The sequence below is a fragment of the Bison bison genome, unplaced genomic scaffold (genome assembly GCF_000754665.1).
Source record: "Bison bison bison isolate TAMUID 2011002044 unplaced genomic scaffold, Bison_UMD1.0 scf7180017864254, whole genome shotgun sequence".
NCBI lineage: Eukaryota > Metazoa > Chordata > Mammalia > Artiodactyla > Bovidae > Bison > Bison bison.
In genome coordinates this window covers 7,623,187-7,641,040 of record NW_011494826.1, presented here as the reverse complement: position 1 = coordinate 7,641,040, position 17,854 = coordinate 7,623,187, and the positions used below count along the sequence as shown (strand labels likewise).

At 35.7% G+C, this 17,854-nt stretch overlaps 1 protein-coding gene across 3 annotated transcripts in view; it reads right to left on the bottom strand.

Moving 5' to 3' along the window:
- WDHD1 (WD repeat and HMG-box DNA binding protein 1) overlaps window positions 1-17,854 on the bottom strand; it is a 53,658-nt gene that overhangs the window by 18,927 nt on the left and 16,877 nt on the right. For 2 of the 3 annotated variants that reach the window (XM_010847718.1, XM_010847720.1), the window contains exons 8-13: window positions 15,359-15,451; window positions 14,460-14,566; window positions 14,061-14,202; window positions 8,727-8,937; window positions 3,434-3,618; window positions 1,936-2,120 (exon numbers count right to left, since the gene is read on the bottom strand). In XM_010847718.1, coding sequence (XP_010846020.1) covers window positions 1,936-2,120; window positions 3,434-3,618; window positions 8,727-8,937; window positions 14,061-14,202; window positions 14,460-14,566; window positions 15,359-15,451 — 923 coding nt within the window. The remainder of the gene's footprint in view (window positions 1-1,935; window positions 2,121-3,433; window positions 3,619-8,726; window positions 8,938-14,060; window positions 14,203-14,459; window positions 14,567-15,358; window positions 15,452-17,854) is intronic. The other variant, XM_010847719.1, reaches the window with a different exon arrangement.

Here is a 17,854-nt window from a genome sequence, read left to right as displayed (position 1 = left end):
TGGGCACAGCCAAAAAAAATTAACCTAAGTAAATAAGGAAAAGACAAAATACCATATGATATCACTTATATGTGGAATCTAAAATATGACAGAAATGAGGTGAGGGGTCAGTCACTCAGTCCTGTCTGACTCTGTGACTCCATGGATTGTAGCCCAACAGGCTCCTCTGTCCATGGAATTCTCCAGAATACTGGAGTGGGAAGCCCCGACAAAAATGAACATATCTACAAAACAGAAACAGACTCACAGACATAGAGAGCAGACTTGTGGTTGCCAAGTGGGGAAGGCGGAAAGGATTGGGAGTTCAGAATTAGCAGATGCAAACTAATGTATATATAGGATGGGTAAACAAGTTCCTAGTGTATAGCAGAGGGAACTATATTCAATATCCAGTGATAAACTATAATGGAAAAGAATATATATGTACAACTGAATCACTGCTATACAGCAGAAATTAATGCAGCATTGTAATCAACTATACTTCAATAAAAAATTAAGAACAAAATAAAAGGATAATATTGTCTAAGACTGTGAAATAATGTATCTAGGAAAACAAAAAGAACAATCGTCAATCAGGAAATCGTAACAATTCTAACAATCTGAAATCAAAATTGCACATGGAGCCAAGGGGGAAGGAAGAACTGCAGGGGGAGCGGTGGGGGAGGATTGCAAGTCTAAGGTTAGCAGATGCAAACTAGTACATATATAGGACTGAATGAACAATGAGGCCCAAATGAATAGCATACAGAACTCCATTCAATATTCTATGATAAACCATGATGGGGAAGAACATAAAAAAGAATGCATATATAACTGAATCACTTTGCTATATAGCAGAAACTAACATAATATTGTAAAACAACTATATTTCAATTAAAAAAACCTGCACATGGAAATAGATATTCTAATAATGTAAGATATTCTGAGTTAGACACTGAGTCAACAGTGATTTATTTTAGTAAACTGATTTAACTCAAAAATCAAGTACTGAGTTGATTTACATTGTGTAAATTAGGAAACCAATTAAAATATTAAAATGACCCAATCTGGTATTTCTCAGGCTTTAATGCATACTCTTCCACCTGAGGATCTTGTTAAAATGCAGATTCTGACTCAGAAGGTATGGAGTTGGGTCTGTGATTCTGTGTTTTCAACATGCTCCCAGGTGACCATGCCCGTAGTTTGTGGACCATACATTGAGCAGCAAGGAGCTAAAGTATCAGTCAGAAGGATTTTAATTTCAAATAACCTGGGAGTTAGTAAAATCTAGGATCAAATGTATAATAAGCACCATGATCAGCTGAAAAAATCAACAGGAGAGGGCAAGCTGGCTGAAATAACAAAGCTGAATAAAATGCTTTCTTCTTTTAAAAAAATACAGATTCTGCATCCATCGCTTTTCCATCTTAATTTTCTTGTCTCCATATCTACCTACCTACCCTACCTACCTACTAACATACCTAAGAAGTCTGAAGTATATTAAGTCAAAAAGTCAAAATGACAAATAGTACTTAAAAAAATTTTCAATGTGTTCCCTCCTCCCTTTTTTAAAAGAGAAGTCGCAGATCTAATCTACGGTGACAAAACCCAGATCAGCAGTTGTTCAAGGCTGGAATTAGACTAACTGTTAATTGTTAAGAGTAATTATATTTGAGAGAAGACTTCTTCAGGCAATTTTCATTTTCTAAAAATTCTGTACTACTTAAACTTGCTTGTTTACAATTAATATGTGTATTATTATGAAAGAAGGGGACAATCAGGCAAAATCAGATATACGTTCTGAGGTATTATAGGTGTATTGTATTTGTACTAAACGTTTCTTCCTGAAATTCCATACTACAAAAGATGTATAATTTTGTTTTTTGTCTTACAACTTTATGTACTAAATTTCAAAGTTCAACAGTAATGAAGTTCTCCTAAATATCTTGAATTTACCTTGCTAGTTCATCAGTGCTTTCACATGCCAACAAAACAGCTTCATGGGAAAGATCTGCTACTGTGTAATTAAAAGTGTTTAATAAGTGTGTTGCATGGTGTATAGAAGTATCATGGAATTCCACATCTATGGCATTGTCTTGCTCATCATTATAGCAGCGAATAATTCCAATAGAGTTCCACACCTACAAACATGTTAAGGTTAAATACAAGTGAGAAAGATTAAAGTTCTTAGAATCAGCAGGCTAAAATACTACAAATTAACAAATAATGTAGTCTGTATAAGGGATTAAGTTATGGAAGCAACCACTTTCAGGTAACAGTAGATACTTGAGCATCAGAGCAACAATTACTAATTATTCTTTTCCTCATGAAAAGGTACATACATACTTATTTATTAGTAAATGTGGTATTTTACTTAATATTTTTAAAGTATATTACTTTCATAAAAAATATTTTACAATTGGCCTTTGAACAGTTGAACCATTAAATTCCTCAAAGGAAACGTTTCTAAAGTTTATTTACAAATATGGATATAAATGACTGCATACTTTTTTGGCCCAAGCAACTGGTTTATAGTCACGGCATAAATATATATATTATAAGGCAGCATAAATTGATACCATTTGAAAACCTGTATTCCACTCATGTACACTACTGGCTCCCCCTAAGCCCTAGTGTTTCCTTTATTCTACCACAAATATAACTACTAAATAAAGTACCTGACAATATTAGAAAAATTAAGATCTACCACCTGATGATGACTACTGATGAGACAATAAAAAGTTTTTCTTTTTAAATAAAACACCACCTTTAATATTTATCTATAAATTTATGCCAGGACCATACCATTCAAAAAGGACAACTGTTCAAGTCCTCAGTGGAAAAACTCAAGCAGTCAACAAATAAACATATTAAACTTTTTTAGCTCTTGAAGACAAAAAGTTAATGTAGTTGTTTATCTATAAATATATATTAAATGCCTACTGTGCCATACCTTGTTCTAAGTGCTATCAATAAACAGAAAAATCTCTACACTTGTGGAGCAAAAATTCCCATAGCATGGGTTAAAGGGGCAGACAATTTTTTAATAGTACTTACCACCTTCTGATACTATATTATACTTCCCCAAAAACGCCTTCTAACTAGTCTTTTAGAATCCGTACAATCTTCTATATAAAACTAACATGAGAAATAAAAGTTGGAAGCATAGTCAAGAGAAACTGCAAGATATACAGTCACATTTACTTATGTTCATTATATGTCATTTTGTGAAGCAGAATTTTATTTAACCCAATTATCAAAAATTAGGTTGAAATAAGATTAAAACTGTTAGTTAACCATAAAATAAATCAACCACAAAACTATAAGCAACCAAAGTGCTCCAGGTTAATGAAGGTTTTTAAAAAATATTTTTTACCAAACAAAATTAACTATAAGATAAAATGTTAAAGTGAGATAAAACTACTTTAAAGTTACATGTAGACCCGTGGCTTACCATGAATCTGTGAGTGAGATGCAAGGGTGTAGAACCTGATTGGAATGGCTTTTGCCGGGGAGTTGGCATAGGACCATCATAAAATGGCCTCTGGGATGTTACAACTGGTAGATTGTGAATGCTGCCTCCCTGATCATCTTCCTCTTCTTTGAAAAGACTAGAACCAATTTTTAGCATTGTAACATCTAGAAAACAAAGGATTATAATGAGAGAATCATAAATACCAGCTATCTTGGAAAAGTATTATGAAACCTACTAACCATGTCCAATCATATTTAATAATACTAACATGCTATTTGCCTCTTTCACTGTGTTAGTACCTGTGGTATAGTTCAAACGTCAGAGGGTTAAACTGTTGGTACCTTAGCATGAAGTAAGTCAGTGGCACCAATCTGTATTAGTAGTCAATGTATTGTTAACCAACTGTAGTAAAAATAGTAAAAATATTAATTTTATTAAATTTTGAATTTTGCATACACTTTTAAAAAATGTTCTCTGGGTTAAAATGGGAAATGTGTATACAGAATTGGGATGACTATCTCAAAAAAAATAAAAGCATTTGTTGAGCTGTAAGCTGAACTAATTTTTCATGTAACAGCATTTTTACCTAAAAGAATGCCAGATAAACTACAGTTATACAAACTCAGGTATGTGGTAAACATCTTCTTAAAAATGAAGTGGTCATTTAAAAAAATAACTGACAGAATTTGTGGTTAATGATAAAATTTGAGCTTTCAAGTGAAAATCAGAATAATGAAAAACCTGTATGTGCCACCATGAACTTGACCGCTCTGTAATATTTAAAAACTTCTGACGAGATTGGTGATGATACTAACAAATATTCTAGATAATGTGCCAGTATCAAGAAGGTCTGCAAAGCTCAATAAACCAGCATTTTCCAAATTACCAATGCATCTGTGACAGAATCAAACACGGTAAAAGATCCATTCAAAGCTCAAGTTAGACCAATGGATTTTAACATAGTAAGAGAGTTGGAAAGTTTACCAGCAAATTTTCAGATTCCGCATTGCAAGAAATCTTTAAGAAACTATCACTTGCTGCGTTTTGGTAAAGCATCAAAGAGGAATATTTCAACAGACTATTAAAAATACTTCTCCCTTTTCAAACAATATATTGTGTGAGGCTAAATTTTCTTCACATACTTCAAACAAAACTAATGTATGGCAGTAGACTGAGTCTTGAAGCATGTGAGGGAATTCAGCTAGCTGTCTTCTACGCTAAGATTTGCAAAAGGGTAAAGTAACACCACTTTTCTAACTATTTTATTTTCATAAAAAGTACTATGTTTACATATAATGAGTTTGTTGTTAAAGTGAATATTTTAAAAATTTCTCAGTAAACAACAATAAACATAACTTGGCAAACAATTTTCTTTGGGATCCTCAAAAAGTTTAAGAATGTAATGAGTTCCTGAGACCAAACATCTGAGGAGTGCCATACTATAAATCCTACATGCTTTAAATGTAGCACAATTTACCATGAACATTGGCATTTTACTTGGTAACGTTCAAATGTGTTAATTTTAGCATGTAAGTTGTAATAATCATTTATTTAAAGGCTCTTAATTATAATCTCAATATCTTAAACAGATACCAAACTATTCAGGTCACCTATTTCTTGAGTTAGCTTGGTAGTTTGTGCCTGTCAAAGAATTTGTCCATTTCCGGCTTCCCTGGTGGCTCAGTGGTAAAGAATTTGCTTGCCGAGGCAGGAGAAACAGGTTCAATCCCTGATCTGGCAAGATCCCATATGCTGCCGGGCAACTAAGCCTATGCACCACAACCATTGAGCCTGAGCTCTAGAGCCCAGGAACTGCAGCTACTGAGCCCACATGCCTCAACTACTGAAACCTGCATGCCCTAGAGCCCATGCTCCACAACAAGAGAAGCCACTACGAGGAGAAGCCCCCACCACAACTAAAGAAAAGCCCTCTCAGCAACAAAGACTCAGCATACACAAAAACAGGCAAATAATAAAAAAAGAACCTGTCCATTTCATCTAAGATGTTGAATTTATAAGCACAAAGTTGTTCATAATGTTCAGTTATTAAACATTTGTTAATAGCAGTGCTATCTTAGAGAAATATAATGTGAGTTATAAATGTAATTTAAGATTTTCTAACAGCCATATTTTAAATAGTAAAAGACACAGGTGTAATTAATTTTAATAACATACTGTATTTAAAATATAATTTCAACAGGTACTCAATGTAAAAAATGGCCAGATATTTTACATTCTCTTTTTTGTACTGTCTTCAAAATCTTGTCACATTTAATAATCACAACACATCTCAATTTGAACTAGCCACATTTTCAGTGCTCAGTAGCCACAAGGGGCTAGTGGCCATCATATTGGATAGTGAAGGTCTATGGGATACACGATGATGATACACCTTCACTACTTACATCAATCATTTGCATCTTTATTTCTTGATCACTCAGGATAGGGATGTATCAGTTTTATTGACCTTTTCAAAGAATTAGCTTTTGGTTTAATGCTAGCACAGTAATGCTCAAAATCCTTCAAGCTAGGCTTGAACAGTACATGAACTGAGAACTTGCAGATGTACAAACTGGATTTGGAAAAGTCAGAGGAACCAGAGATCAAATTGCCAACATCTGCTGGATCATACAAAAAGCAAGAGAATTCCAAAAAATCTACTTCTGCTTCATTGAGTATGCTAAACCCTTTGACTGTGCGGATCACAACTAACTATGGAAAATTCTTAAGAGATGGGAGTACCAGACCACCTTAACTCTCTCCTGAGAAACCTATATGTGGGTCAAGAAGCAACAGTTAGAACCAGACATGAACAATGGACTGGTTCCAAATTGGGAAAGGAGTATGTCGAGGCTGTATTTTGTTACTCTGCTTATTTATGTACATCATGCAAAATGCTGGACTGGAAGAAGCACAAGCTGGAATCAAGATGGCTGGGAGAAATATCAGTAACATCAGATATACAGATGATACCACCCTTAAGGCAGCAAGTGAAGTGGAACTAAAGAGCCTCCTGAGGAGAATGAAAAAACTGGCTTAAATCTCAACATTCAAAAAACTAAGATCATGGCATCTGGTTCCATCACTTCATGGCTACTAGAAGGGCAAAAAGTGGAGTAACAGTGATAGATTTTATTTTCTTGGGCCCCAAAATCACTACGGACAGTGACTACAGCCACAAAATGAAAAGAGGCTCGCTTCTTGGAAGAAAAGCTATGACCAACCTAGACAGCATATTAAAAAAAGAGACATTACTTTGCTGACAAAGGTGTGTATAGTCAAAGCTGTGGTTTTTCCAGTAGTCACATACAGATGTGTGAGTTGGACCATAAAGAAAGCTGAGTGTCGAAGAATTGATGCTTTCGAATTTTTGGTGCTGGAGAAGACTCATGACAGTCCCTTGGATAGCAAGGAAACCAAACCGGATAATCCTAAAGGAAGTCAACACTGAATATTTATTGGAAGGACTATTGCTGAAGCTGAAGCTCTAAATACCTTGACCACCTGATGTGAACAGCCAACTCACTGGAAAAGATGATGATGCTGGGAAAGATGGAGGGCAGGAGGAGAAGAGGGCGACAGAGGATGAGATGGTTGGATGGCATCATCGACTCAATGGACATGAATTTGAGCAAACTCCAGGAGATAGTGAAGGACAAGGAAGCCTGGCATGCTGCAGTCCATGAGGTCACAAAGAGTTGGGCACAACTTAGTGGTTGAACAACAACAAATACCTTTAGGTCGTCAATTTCATTGACTTCTACTCTTCAAAAAAAATTTTAACAGCTTTATTGAGATATAACTGACATGCCATATAATTGACCCATTTAAAGTGTACAATTTCATGGTTTTTGGTATATTCATAGAAATGTGCAACCATCAGCACAATTTTAAAGCATTTTCCTCACCTCAAAATGAAACCCTGTACCTCTTAGCTATGACTCTCTACTTCTCTATTCATCCTTATGCAACCACTAATTTACTTTGTCTCCACACATTTCTCTGTTCTGAACATTGTACATGAATGGAATGATGTAATTTATACCTTTGTGACTGGCTTCTTTCACTTAGTATAATGTTTTCAAGGTTTATCCATGTTGTAGCCTGTTATTATTTCCTTCCTTCTGCTTGCTTGGGATTTAATTTCCTCTTTTTCTAGATTGCTAAAGCAGAAGCTTTAGATCATTGTTTTTTTTAGGATGAAATGTTTTTCAACATATGTATTTAATAGCATGGCAACACTTTACCAACTCAATCATCAGTTCAGTTCAGTTGCTCAGTCATATCCAACTCTTTGTGACCCCATGTACTGCAGCACACCAGACCCCCTCCCTGTCCATCACCAACTCCTGCAATTTATTCAAACTCATGTCCATTGAGTCGGCAATGCCATCCAACCATCTCATCCTCTGTCGTCCCCTTCTCCTGCCTTCAATCTTTTCCAGCATCAGGGTCCTTTGAAATGAGTCAGTTCTTCGCATCAGGTGGCTGAAGTATTGGAGCTTCAGCTTCAGCATCAGTCCTTCCAATGAATATTCAGGACTAATTTCCTTTAGGATGGACTGGTTGGATCTCCCTGCAGTCTAAGGGACTCTCAAGAGTCTTCTTGAACACCACAGTTCAAAAGCATCAATTCTTCGGCACTCAGCTTTCTTTATAGTCCAACTCTCACATCCATACATGACCACTGGAAAAACCATAGCTTTGACTAGACAGACCTTTGTCGGCAAAGTAATGTCTCTGCTTTTTAATATGCTGTGTAGGTTGGTCACAGCTTTTCTTCCAAGGAGCAAGCGTCTTTTAATTTCATGGCTGCAGTCACCATCTGCAGTGATTTTGGAACCCCCCGAAAAAAAGTCTCTCACTGTTTCCATTGTTTCCCCATCTATTTGCCATGAAGTGATGGGACTAGATGCCATGATCTTAGTTTTCTGAATGCTGAGTTTTAAGCAAGCTTTTTCCCTCTCCTCTTTCACTTTCATCAAGAGGCTCTTTAGTTCTTCTTTGCTTTCTGCCATAAGGGTGGTGTCATCTGCATATCTGAAGTTATTGGTATTTCTCATGGCAATCTTGATTCGTTTGTGCTTCATCCAGTCCAGCATTTCTCATGATGCACTCTGCATATAAATTAAATAAACAGGGTGACAATACACAGCCTTTGATGTACTCTTTACTTACCAGCTCAATACTGACTTTGAATAATAGTTTTAATAAAAAATGGAAAATATTGATCAACAGGATGGATTATCACATTCACAAAGTCAACTCATACCAACTGAGTTTTCATCATCTTCGAGGATGTGACTTCGCTGTCTAGGACGACCTGAAGCCAGCATAAGGTCATCATCATCTTCCTCATCATTTACAATCCCCTTTGAAAAAGAGTGAGTTTTGACTGCATTGTCATTTAGACAGTCACCAACATTACTTGTATCATCTCCATCAAAAAGATCATTATAATCCTTTTCTACTCTGCTAGACACCTTGAACAAATTAATACAAATAAGAAAGTATTAGTGAACTATTTAGATAAACACAATTACTCAAAAGGCAACCTTTTAACATGTACCTATAAACTCTACTGAGTAAGCAAATGCCGTGGTAAAAATAATTGACAAATATATTTATTAGGACTGCTATTTACATTATGAAAAACCTAGTCCTTACTTTAAATGCCTTATAGTCTATAGATAAGGTGGCAGTATAAGACAGACACATAAAGAATACATGTGTATATCCAAATATAAAGCAAGATTTTATTCTTCACAATCATTATCCAGAAAAGAAGTCACCTATGAGTCCTTGCAAAGTCTCTCACTATAAGATATTCTCTCTTTATTTTCTTTTTGAACAAGATACTGCCTAGGTAAGATGTTTAAATGATCTCAGTTAAAGCTTGTTCTGGGGATATTTTTGGAAATTTTTTGATGCTTACAGAAGTAAACAGAACCAACAGAAAAACAAAAGTGGCAATTAAATTCAACATTAATCATTGATTCCTAGGAATATGAATATATTGCAAGTACTGAATGTCACTGTAAAAAATTTTTGAAATCACTTTAAAAAGTGAGCAGTAAGCAGTTATGCTGTAAAGATCACAGTTATTAATACAGAATGAATAAAAACCATACAATGTTAAGTCAAAGGAAAAACTTACAGCTTGGAATAAAAGTCTAGTAAGAACACCATTAATGGATTTAAAAGGGACTGTATCACAAATCTGTTAGGTGGAAATGCATATAAATGTGTTCTAGAAAGTTGATATTTAAAAAATGAGAGAACAGGAAAAATATTTCTGAGTTCATATGACTGAATAATTAAATAACTAAATGCTAAAAGAAGATATTTAACTATTTTATCCATAGTCCTAAATGTTTACATACTCAAGTTGGTAATAAATTTGCTTTTAGCTTTGTTATCAAAAATGAGGATTTTAATCTTTTCCTTGTGGAGAGGGCCACTCAGTGCTAGAGATGTTGTAACAGAAATATGTGCTGTGAGGAACAAAAGCAAAAAGGAGAGAGAAGGCAAGTCTAAATAGAAGAGTTAAGGTTTTATAAGAGGTGACAAACTAAATTTTTTTTTAATTCTTTAAAATTTTATTGAAGAACAGTTGATTTACAGTGTTAACTTCAGCTGATTCAGTTATACATATGTGTATTCTTTTTCATATTCTTTTCCATTATGGTTTATCATAGGTTGCCTGTGCTACACAATAGGACCTTGTTGAACTAAAAATTATTTCTCAATTTACTTTTTGTTTTTATCAATGTTATACATACATATAGTCAGTGTTACAGGTTTAATATAAAAACAGATGATGAGTTTGTTCACTATCTTGATTATAGTTATGGTTTCAAAATTTACCTAATTATACATTTCAAGTATGTGCAGTTTACTTTGTATCAACTGTACTTCAATAAAGCTATTCAGGAAAAAATAAGCTACGAGGATATGCTGTACAGCACGAAACATAGCCAGTATTTTATAATAACTATAAATGGAGTACATCCTTTAAAAATTGGGAATCATTATGTTATATACCTGTAACTTACATAATACTGTATGTCAACTATACGTCAGAAAATAAAATTCTTCTCTCTGTTTTGGTCTTTTTCCCTACAGAGATTCCCCCAAAGATCTTCCAATCTCCTGCTTGAAAAGTATAAGACTGGCTGACAATGCTCTGGGAGCCAAGTATGAAAAGTGAGCTGGAAATTTGAATGTTCAAGTATATACACTTTCATGTATTATTTTTCAGAACAGTTTTTCCCCTTCACCCAACACCACTCAGTGGTACCCAGTGTAACCTTACTCGGAGAACGAGTCTCCAGCTTTTTGCCAGAATGTACACTGGTTGAAGGAGGACAATTACCCAGCTGTGCTCACTGCTGCTGAGACTGGAGGGATCTATTTGCTTACTAAATGAACCCTGCTGTTTTCGGCTCCACTTTTATGTACCTCAGTTCAGTCTCTCAGTCGTGTCTGACTCTTTGCGACCCCATGAATCGCAGCACGCCAGGCCTCTCTGTCCATCACCAACTCCCGGAGTTCACTGAGACTCACGTCCATTGAGTCAGTGATGCCATCCAGCCATCTCATCCTCTGTCGTCCCCTTCTCCTCCTGCCCCCAATCCCTCCCAGCATCAGAATCTTTTCCAATGAGTCAACTCTTTGCATGAGGTGGCCAAAGTACTGGAGTTTCAGCTTTAGCATCATTCCTTCTAAAGAAATCCCAGAGCTGATCTCCTTCAGAATGGACTGGTTGGATCTCCTTGCAGTCCAAGGGACTCTCAAGAGTCTTCTCCAACACCACAATTCAAAAGCATCAATTCTTTGGTGCTCAGCCTTCTTCACAGTCCAACTCTCACATCCATATATGACCATAGGAAAAACCATAGCCTTGACTAGACGGACCTTTGTTGGCAAAGTAATGTCTCTGCTTTTCAATATGCTATCTAGGTTGGTCATAACTTTCCTTCCAAGGAGTAAGCGTCTTTGAATTTCATGGCTGCAGTCACCATCTGCAGTGATTTTGGAGCCCAGAATAATAAAGTCTGACACTGTTTCCACTGTTTCCCCATCTATTTCCCATGAAGTGATGGGACTGGATGCCATGATCTTCGTTTTCTGAATGTTGAGCTTTAAGCCAACTTTTTCATTCTCCACTTTCACTTTCATCAAGAGGCTTTTTAGTTCCTCTTCACTTTCTGCCATAAGGGTGGTGTCATCTGCATATCTAAGGTTATTGATATTTGTCCCAGCAATCTTGATTCCAGCTTGTGTTTCTTCCAGTCCAGCGTTTCTCATGATGTATTCTGCATCGAAGTTAAATGAGCAGGGTGACAATATACAGCCTTGACGTACTTCTTTTCCTATTTGGAACCAGTCTGTTGTTCCATGTCCAGTTCTAACTGTTGCTTCCTGACCTGCATACAGATTTCTCAAGAGGCAGATCTGGTGGTCTGGTATTCCCATCTCTTTCAGAATATCCACAGTTTATTGTGATCCCCACAGTCAAAGGCTTTGGCATATCAATAAAGCAGCAATAGGTGCTTTTCTGGAACTCTCTTGCTTTTTCCATGATCCAGCGGATGTTGGCAATTTGATCTCTGGTTCCTCTGCCTTTTCTAAAACCAGTTTGAACATCAGGAAGTTAACGGTTCACATAATGCAGAAGCCTGGCTTGGAGAATTTTGAGTATTACTTTACTAGCATGTGAGATGAGTGCAATTGTGTGGTAGTTTGAGCATTCTTTGGCATTGCCTTTCTTTGGGATTGGAATGAAAACTAACCTTTTCCAGTCCTGTGACCACTGCTGAGTTTTCCAAATGTGCTGGCATATTGAGGGCAGCACTTTCACAGCATCATCTTTCAGGATTTGAAAGAGCTCCACTGGAATTCCATCACCTCCACTAGCTTTGTTCCTAGTGATGCTTTCTAAGGTCCACTTGACTTCACATTCCAGGATATCTGGCTCTAGGTCAGTGATCACACCATCGTGATTATCTGGGTCATGAAGATCTTTTTTGTACAGTTCTTCTGTGTATTCTTGCCACCTCTTCTTAATATCTTATCTTCTGCTTCTGTTAGGTCCATACCATTTCTGTCCTTAATCAAGCCCATCTTTGCATGAAATGTTCCCTTGGTATCTCTAATTGTCTTGAGGAGGTCTCTCGTCTTTCCCATTCTGTTGTTTTCCTCTATTTCTTTGCATTGATCGCTGAGGAAGGCTTTCTTATCTCTTCTTGTTATTCTTTGGAACTCTGCATTCAAATGCTTATATCTTTCCTTTTCTCCTTTGCTTTTCGCTTCTCTTCTTTTCAAAGCTATTTGTAAGGCCTCCCCAGACAGCCATTTTGCTTTTTTGCATTTCTTTCCCACGGGGATGGTCTTGATCCCTGTCTCCCGTACAATGTCAGGAACCTCATTCCATAGTTCATCAAGCACTCTATCTATCAGATCTAGGCCCTTAAATCTATTTCTCACTTCCACTGTATAATCATAAGGGATTTGATTTAGGTCATACCTGTATGGTCTAGTGGTTTTCCCTACTTTCTTCAATTTAAGTCTGAATTTGACAATAAGGAGTTCATGATTTGAGCCACAGTCAGCTCCTGGTCTTATTTTTGCTGACTGTACCTAGGGCTACCAAATTCTGAATTTTGGGGATTAAGCCAAGCAAACTAAATTGCACTTCAGCTGACCCCCATTGCAGCAGTTTTAGGACTCAGCTTTTTGAGAAGTTCAATCTAGTTTCTAATTGTCCTATTTTTCAACTTCCAGATTTTTTACTTTTTAACTATCATCATTTCAACTATCTTCTTTATGAGATCATGCACTTAAAAAAATTGTTGGGATTTCCCTGGTGGTCCATCGGTTAAGAATTGGACTGGGTTTGATTGGGTTCAATTGGGTTGGGTTGGGTTTCACTGTGCATTGGGTTCAATTCCTGTTCTGGGAAAATCCCACATGCCATGGGGCAATAAGGCCAGAAATCCGTAACTACTGAGCCTGTGCATCTAGAGCCTGTGCTCCGCAGCAGAAGCCACCACAATGAGAAATCTATGTACCACAGCTGGAGAGTAGCCCCCACTCGCTGCAACTAGAGAAAGCACAAATGACCCAGCATAGCCCAAAATAAATAAATAAACATAAAAAAATAAAATTCAGTAGTTTTAGTGGGGCTTTCAGGTATCAGGTATTTGAGCATACATAAAACAAGCTCTGAGATAACTCTAATTCAGGACAGAAAAACTTTAGGTTAAACTAAATTACAGCTATTAACTCTAATTTTCATCTATAAAACATTTAACTAAAAATTCCTAGAACACAAGAATACTAAAGCAGTATTTCACAAAGGCATTTCTTGGAGAGCCATGGAATATTAATGGACATTATATGGAGGGGAAAAAAGTTCCTTAGGAAAATGTGTTTGTGAAACATGAGGATAAAACAAGTTTAAACAGTTCTGTGATAGAGCATTACTGAACATCTAAAAACATAAATTATAATTTTCAAAGAAAGTAACCTGGTTTGCAGTGTTTCCCAAACTCATACGACCACAGAAAGACTGAAGAAACTGTTCGACCCTATTACTTATTACCTTACTGTTTGACATCTTCCCACTGGGGTCACAAACATTCTCCAGGAGTCCCAGATTTCCTTCTGCATCAGTATAAGCTATTTGACCACAAGTAGGATGCCATGACAGGCCACAAATTGCATAACCTTTCTCATGTTTCACCCTAAAAATTAAAATGTAAGCTCTTAAAACCTTGTCAAGAAAATTATAAGCTATCAAAAAATAAAAAATAAAAAAAATAAAATAAAATTATAAGCTATCCATTTCTGTAGATAAATTTTATTTAGCAAAGTTTTGATAAACGTATCTATTAGTGTGCATTTTAACAATCTAATAAACACAAATTTGAAATGTTTAATAATAAAACAAAAATCTAATAGAAATAAGCAAAAAAGAGACAAAAGATTTACTGAATCATACCTTTCAATGCAATTTTTGGTTTCCACATTCCAAATTATAATTAAACCATTAATACTCCCTGCAGCTAAATACTGTCCACAAGGAGACCAGGTTACTATATTCAGTGTCTAGTAAAGAAAAACAATAATAAATAACTATTTTATATAATTTGAAACAAAAAAACTCATTTTATTACCAAATTCAAAATTTTATAATCCTTATTATATCCAATTTTTATTTAAATCTGATACACAAATGGCAAGACAAAGTTTACTTATTTTTTAATGTTCTTTTCCAGTAATATTTAACAAAGGAATAGCGGCTACTAGTTTGTTTATCATCAGAAAATTACACTAGCACACTTTTCAAAATAGAGTCTAAGAAATGCTTTTATCCTGGAAAGAGAACACAAGTTATCCTCTTAGCAGTCATCAAGATGAAGAACTAGGAAGTGAAGTGAGTCACAGAAGCATAATTGCTGACCTACTGGGCCTCTGTTTCCTAACTGCAAAATGGGTAGAATGAGAGAAAAGGGGGTGAGAGAGAGACACACACACAGACCAACAACCTTTCCTGTTCTAAAATTCCAGGGTCTAATAAACAAGTCTCAGTGAAGTTCACTTAACAATAAATGCTTACTACTAATAATGTGAGAGTTACCTATTCTAATACTATGCTAGGCATTTGACTTCTTACAAATTAAAAGATTTTCTTATCAAGTTTCACAAAGGAGAATGGTCAAATAGGACCTAACAAAGACTTATCTACTGTCCAATCATTGGCTAAATGTAGAAAGGCTGAGGGGCGGAAGATGGGGTTCTTCTCCATGTCCAACAATATTTAACTGTAATTGTATTAACGCAAAGTATGCAGTAAATATTCCTGTTAGCCTCTTGAAAGTTATCACTTACAAAACCTACCTGAGAAATCAAATCATCTGAAAGATCAAACTGGTTACTCCAAGTTTCTCTTTTATATAGCTTAACAGATTTTTCCACAGGAACTGCCAGTAACTATTAGGAAAGATAAATGATTTAAATAAAAGTTAGGTTTAAAGAGGAAAAAAGCAGAAAATTCATCCAAATAAGAGCAAAGCTATATTTTAATTGGCAAATAACCAAACTCAGAAGGTTACTTAAAATCCTAATGAGCAAAGAATGGGTGATGATCACTCAACTGCTGGTACTGAAACACAAAGCACTTATAATACTCGTATTTTTAATACCATTTCTTAAGGTATATAAGCACTTTGGATCTAGAACTTCATCCTGGACTTTCCTGGTGGTCCAGTGGTTGAGACGCTGTGCTCCCACCGCAGGGGCTCAAGTTTAACCCTTGGTCCTAGTTTCACAGGCCACAATGTGTGGCCAAACAAACAAAAAAAATTTTTTTAATTCATCTCATTTGCTGGAAGGAAAGAAAAGAGCCACAATACTTTGTGTATCTTAGAAAAAGGAAACTTATCTTCCTACGTATTCTTCCAAAGAAATAGATTAGTAGAAAATGACATATTCTTTTCACACTTACCAAAAAAAGTATTGTTTTTAAAATTTTGTTGTTTCATAAGCAAAGAAAAATACATACCAGATTTTTCAACTATCACTTTAATGCTGAATGTACTCATCAAAGTTTACATGACACTAAAGGGTATACATTGAAAAGTAAGTCTCTCTAATCCCTAAATCCTATTTCTACTTCCCAAAAGCAAAGAACTTAAGCACAGTCTATACAAGAATGCACTATGTACATATATGCAAATAGAAACAATAAACAGCATTCTATCTACTATCTGTATCTACAGCTCTATAGCCTGATGTTTTTAGTATTTCTAAAGATTGATTATTCCCTGTGAAGACACAGATATACCTCATTCTAACAGTTGCAGCGTATCCCACTCCCAGGAATAAACACCACAATTTGACTAGTTCTCTATTAAAGAACATTTAGGATGTTTACAATCTTTTGCTACTACAAATAATGATAAGACATTTTTGCCGTACATGATACATAGTGCATATGTGCAAATGTATCTATAGAATATATCCTAGAACTAGTTCTATTGGTCATGCATTCCAATAAAAACTGCCATATACTCTTCCACACAGTTTATATCAACCTTTTGAAGTTTGAGAATCAGACAAATGAAAAACAGATGATCAATTTGTATTTCTTTCAGTATGAAAGCAAGTGTTAGTTGCTCAATCCTGTCCAAGTCTTTGCAACCCCATGGACTGTAGCCCACCAGGCTCCTCTGTCTTGAGAATTTTCTAGGCAAGAATTGGAGTGGGTCGCCATTCCCTTCTCCAGGAGACCTTCTAACCCAGGGATCAAACCTAGGTCTCCTGCGTTGCAGACACATTCTTTACCATCTGACCTACTAGGGAAGTCCTTAGTATGAAAGGCTGCATGTGTATTTTCATATGTAAAAGCCATTTGTGTATCTTTTTCTATACACTGTCTGCTAATGTCCTTGTTCATCTTTTTATTGGGATCTTACTGATTTATAAGAACTCTTTGACTATCAAAGAAATGAATTCTATCATATTATTTCAAGCTCTCAGTTTACATTTGTCCTTTGCCACTGAAATATTTTTTTTTATATTACCAAACTTATAAATTTTTTCTCAAAATTTTCACATACACAGATAATTTGAAAAATACAGCAAATATTTATATAATGAGATTCACCATGTGATAGGAAGGCCTCAAGATGGTTCTCAGTAATTCTCACCTCCTGATATTTATGCCTTTTGCCAGTACCTTTATTAAATCTCCTTTTCTTCACCTTTACAATATACTAACTTCCCACATATGCTTGATCTACCTCTCTGTTTAATAGATATCTACTCATAAGTAAGCAGCAAACTTTTGATTTCCATAGCACATTATATATTTGATTTAACTAGATTTCACCACTTTTCTTTTTCAAAACTTTTAGTTTTCCATATGGCTTTAGAATAAGTTCTTTGGTCCCCCTAAACATCTTACTGATATTTTATATTGAATGTTTTCAAGACTATAAATAACTTAAGTAATAACTGATATGCTGCTGCTGCTAAGTCACTTCAGTCGTGTCCGACTCTGTGCGACTCCATAGACGGCAGCCCACCAGGCTTCCCTGTCCCTGGGATTCTCCAGGCAAGAACACTGGAGTGGGTTGCCATTCCCTTCTCCAATGCATGAAAGTGAAAAGTGAAAGTGAAGTCACTCAGTCGTGTCCAACTCTTAGTGACCCCATGGACTGCAGTCTACCAGGCTCCTCCGTCCATGGGATTTTCCAGGCAAGAGTACTGGAGTGGGGTGCCATTGCCTTCTCCGAATAACTGATATAATAATATCAAAAATTCATTTCAAATAATGGGATATATTTTTTAATGTACTTTTCTAAATATTTTCATTTGCAACAACATGGATAA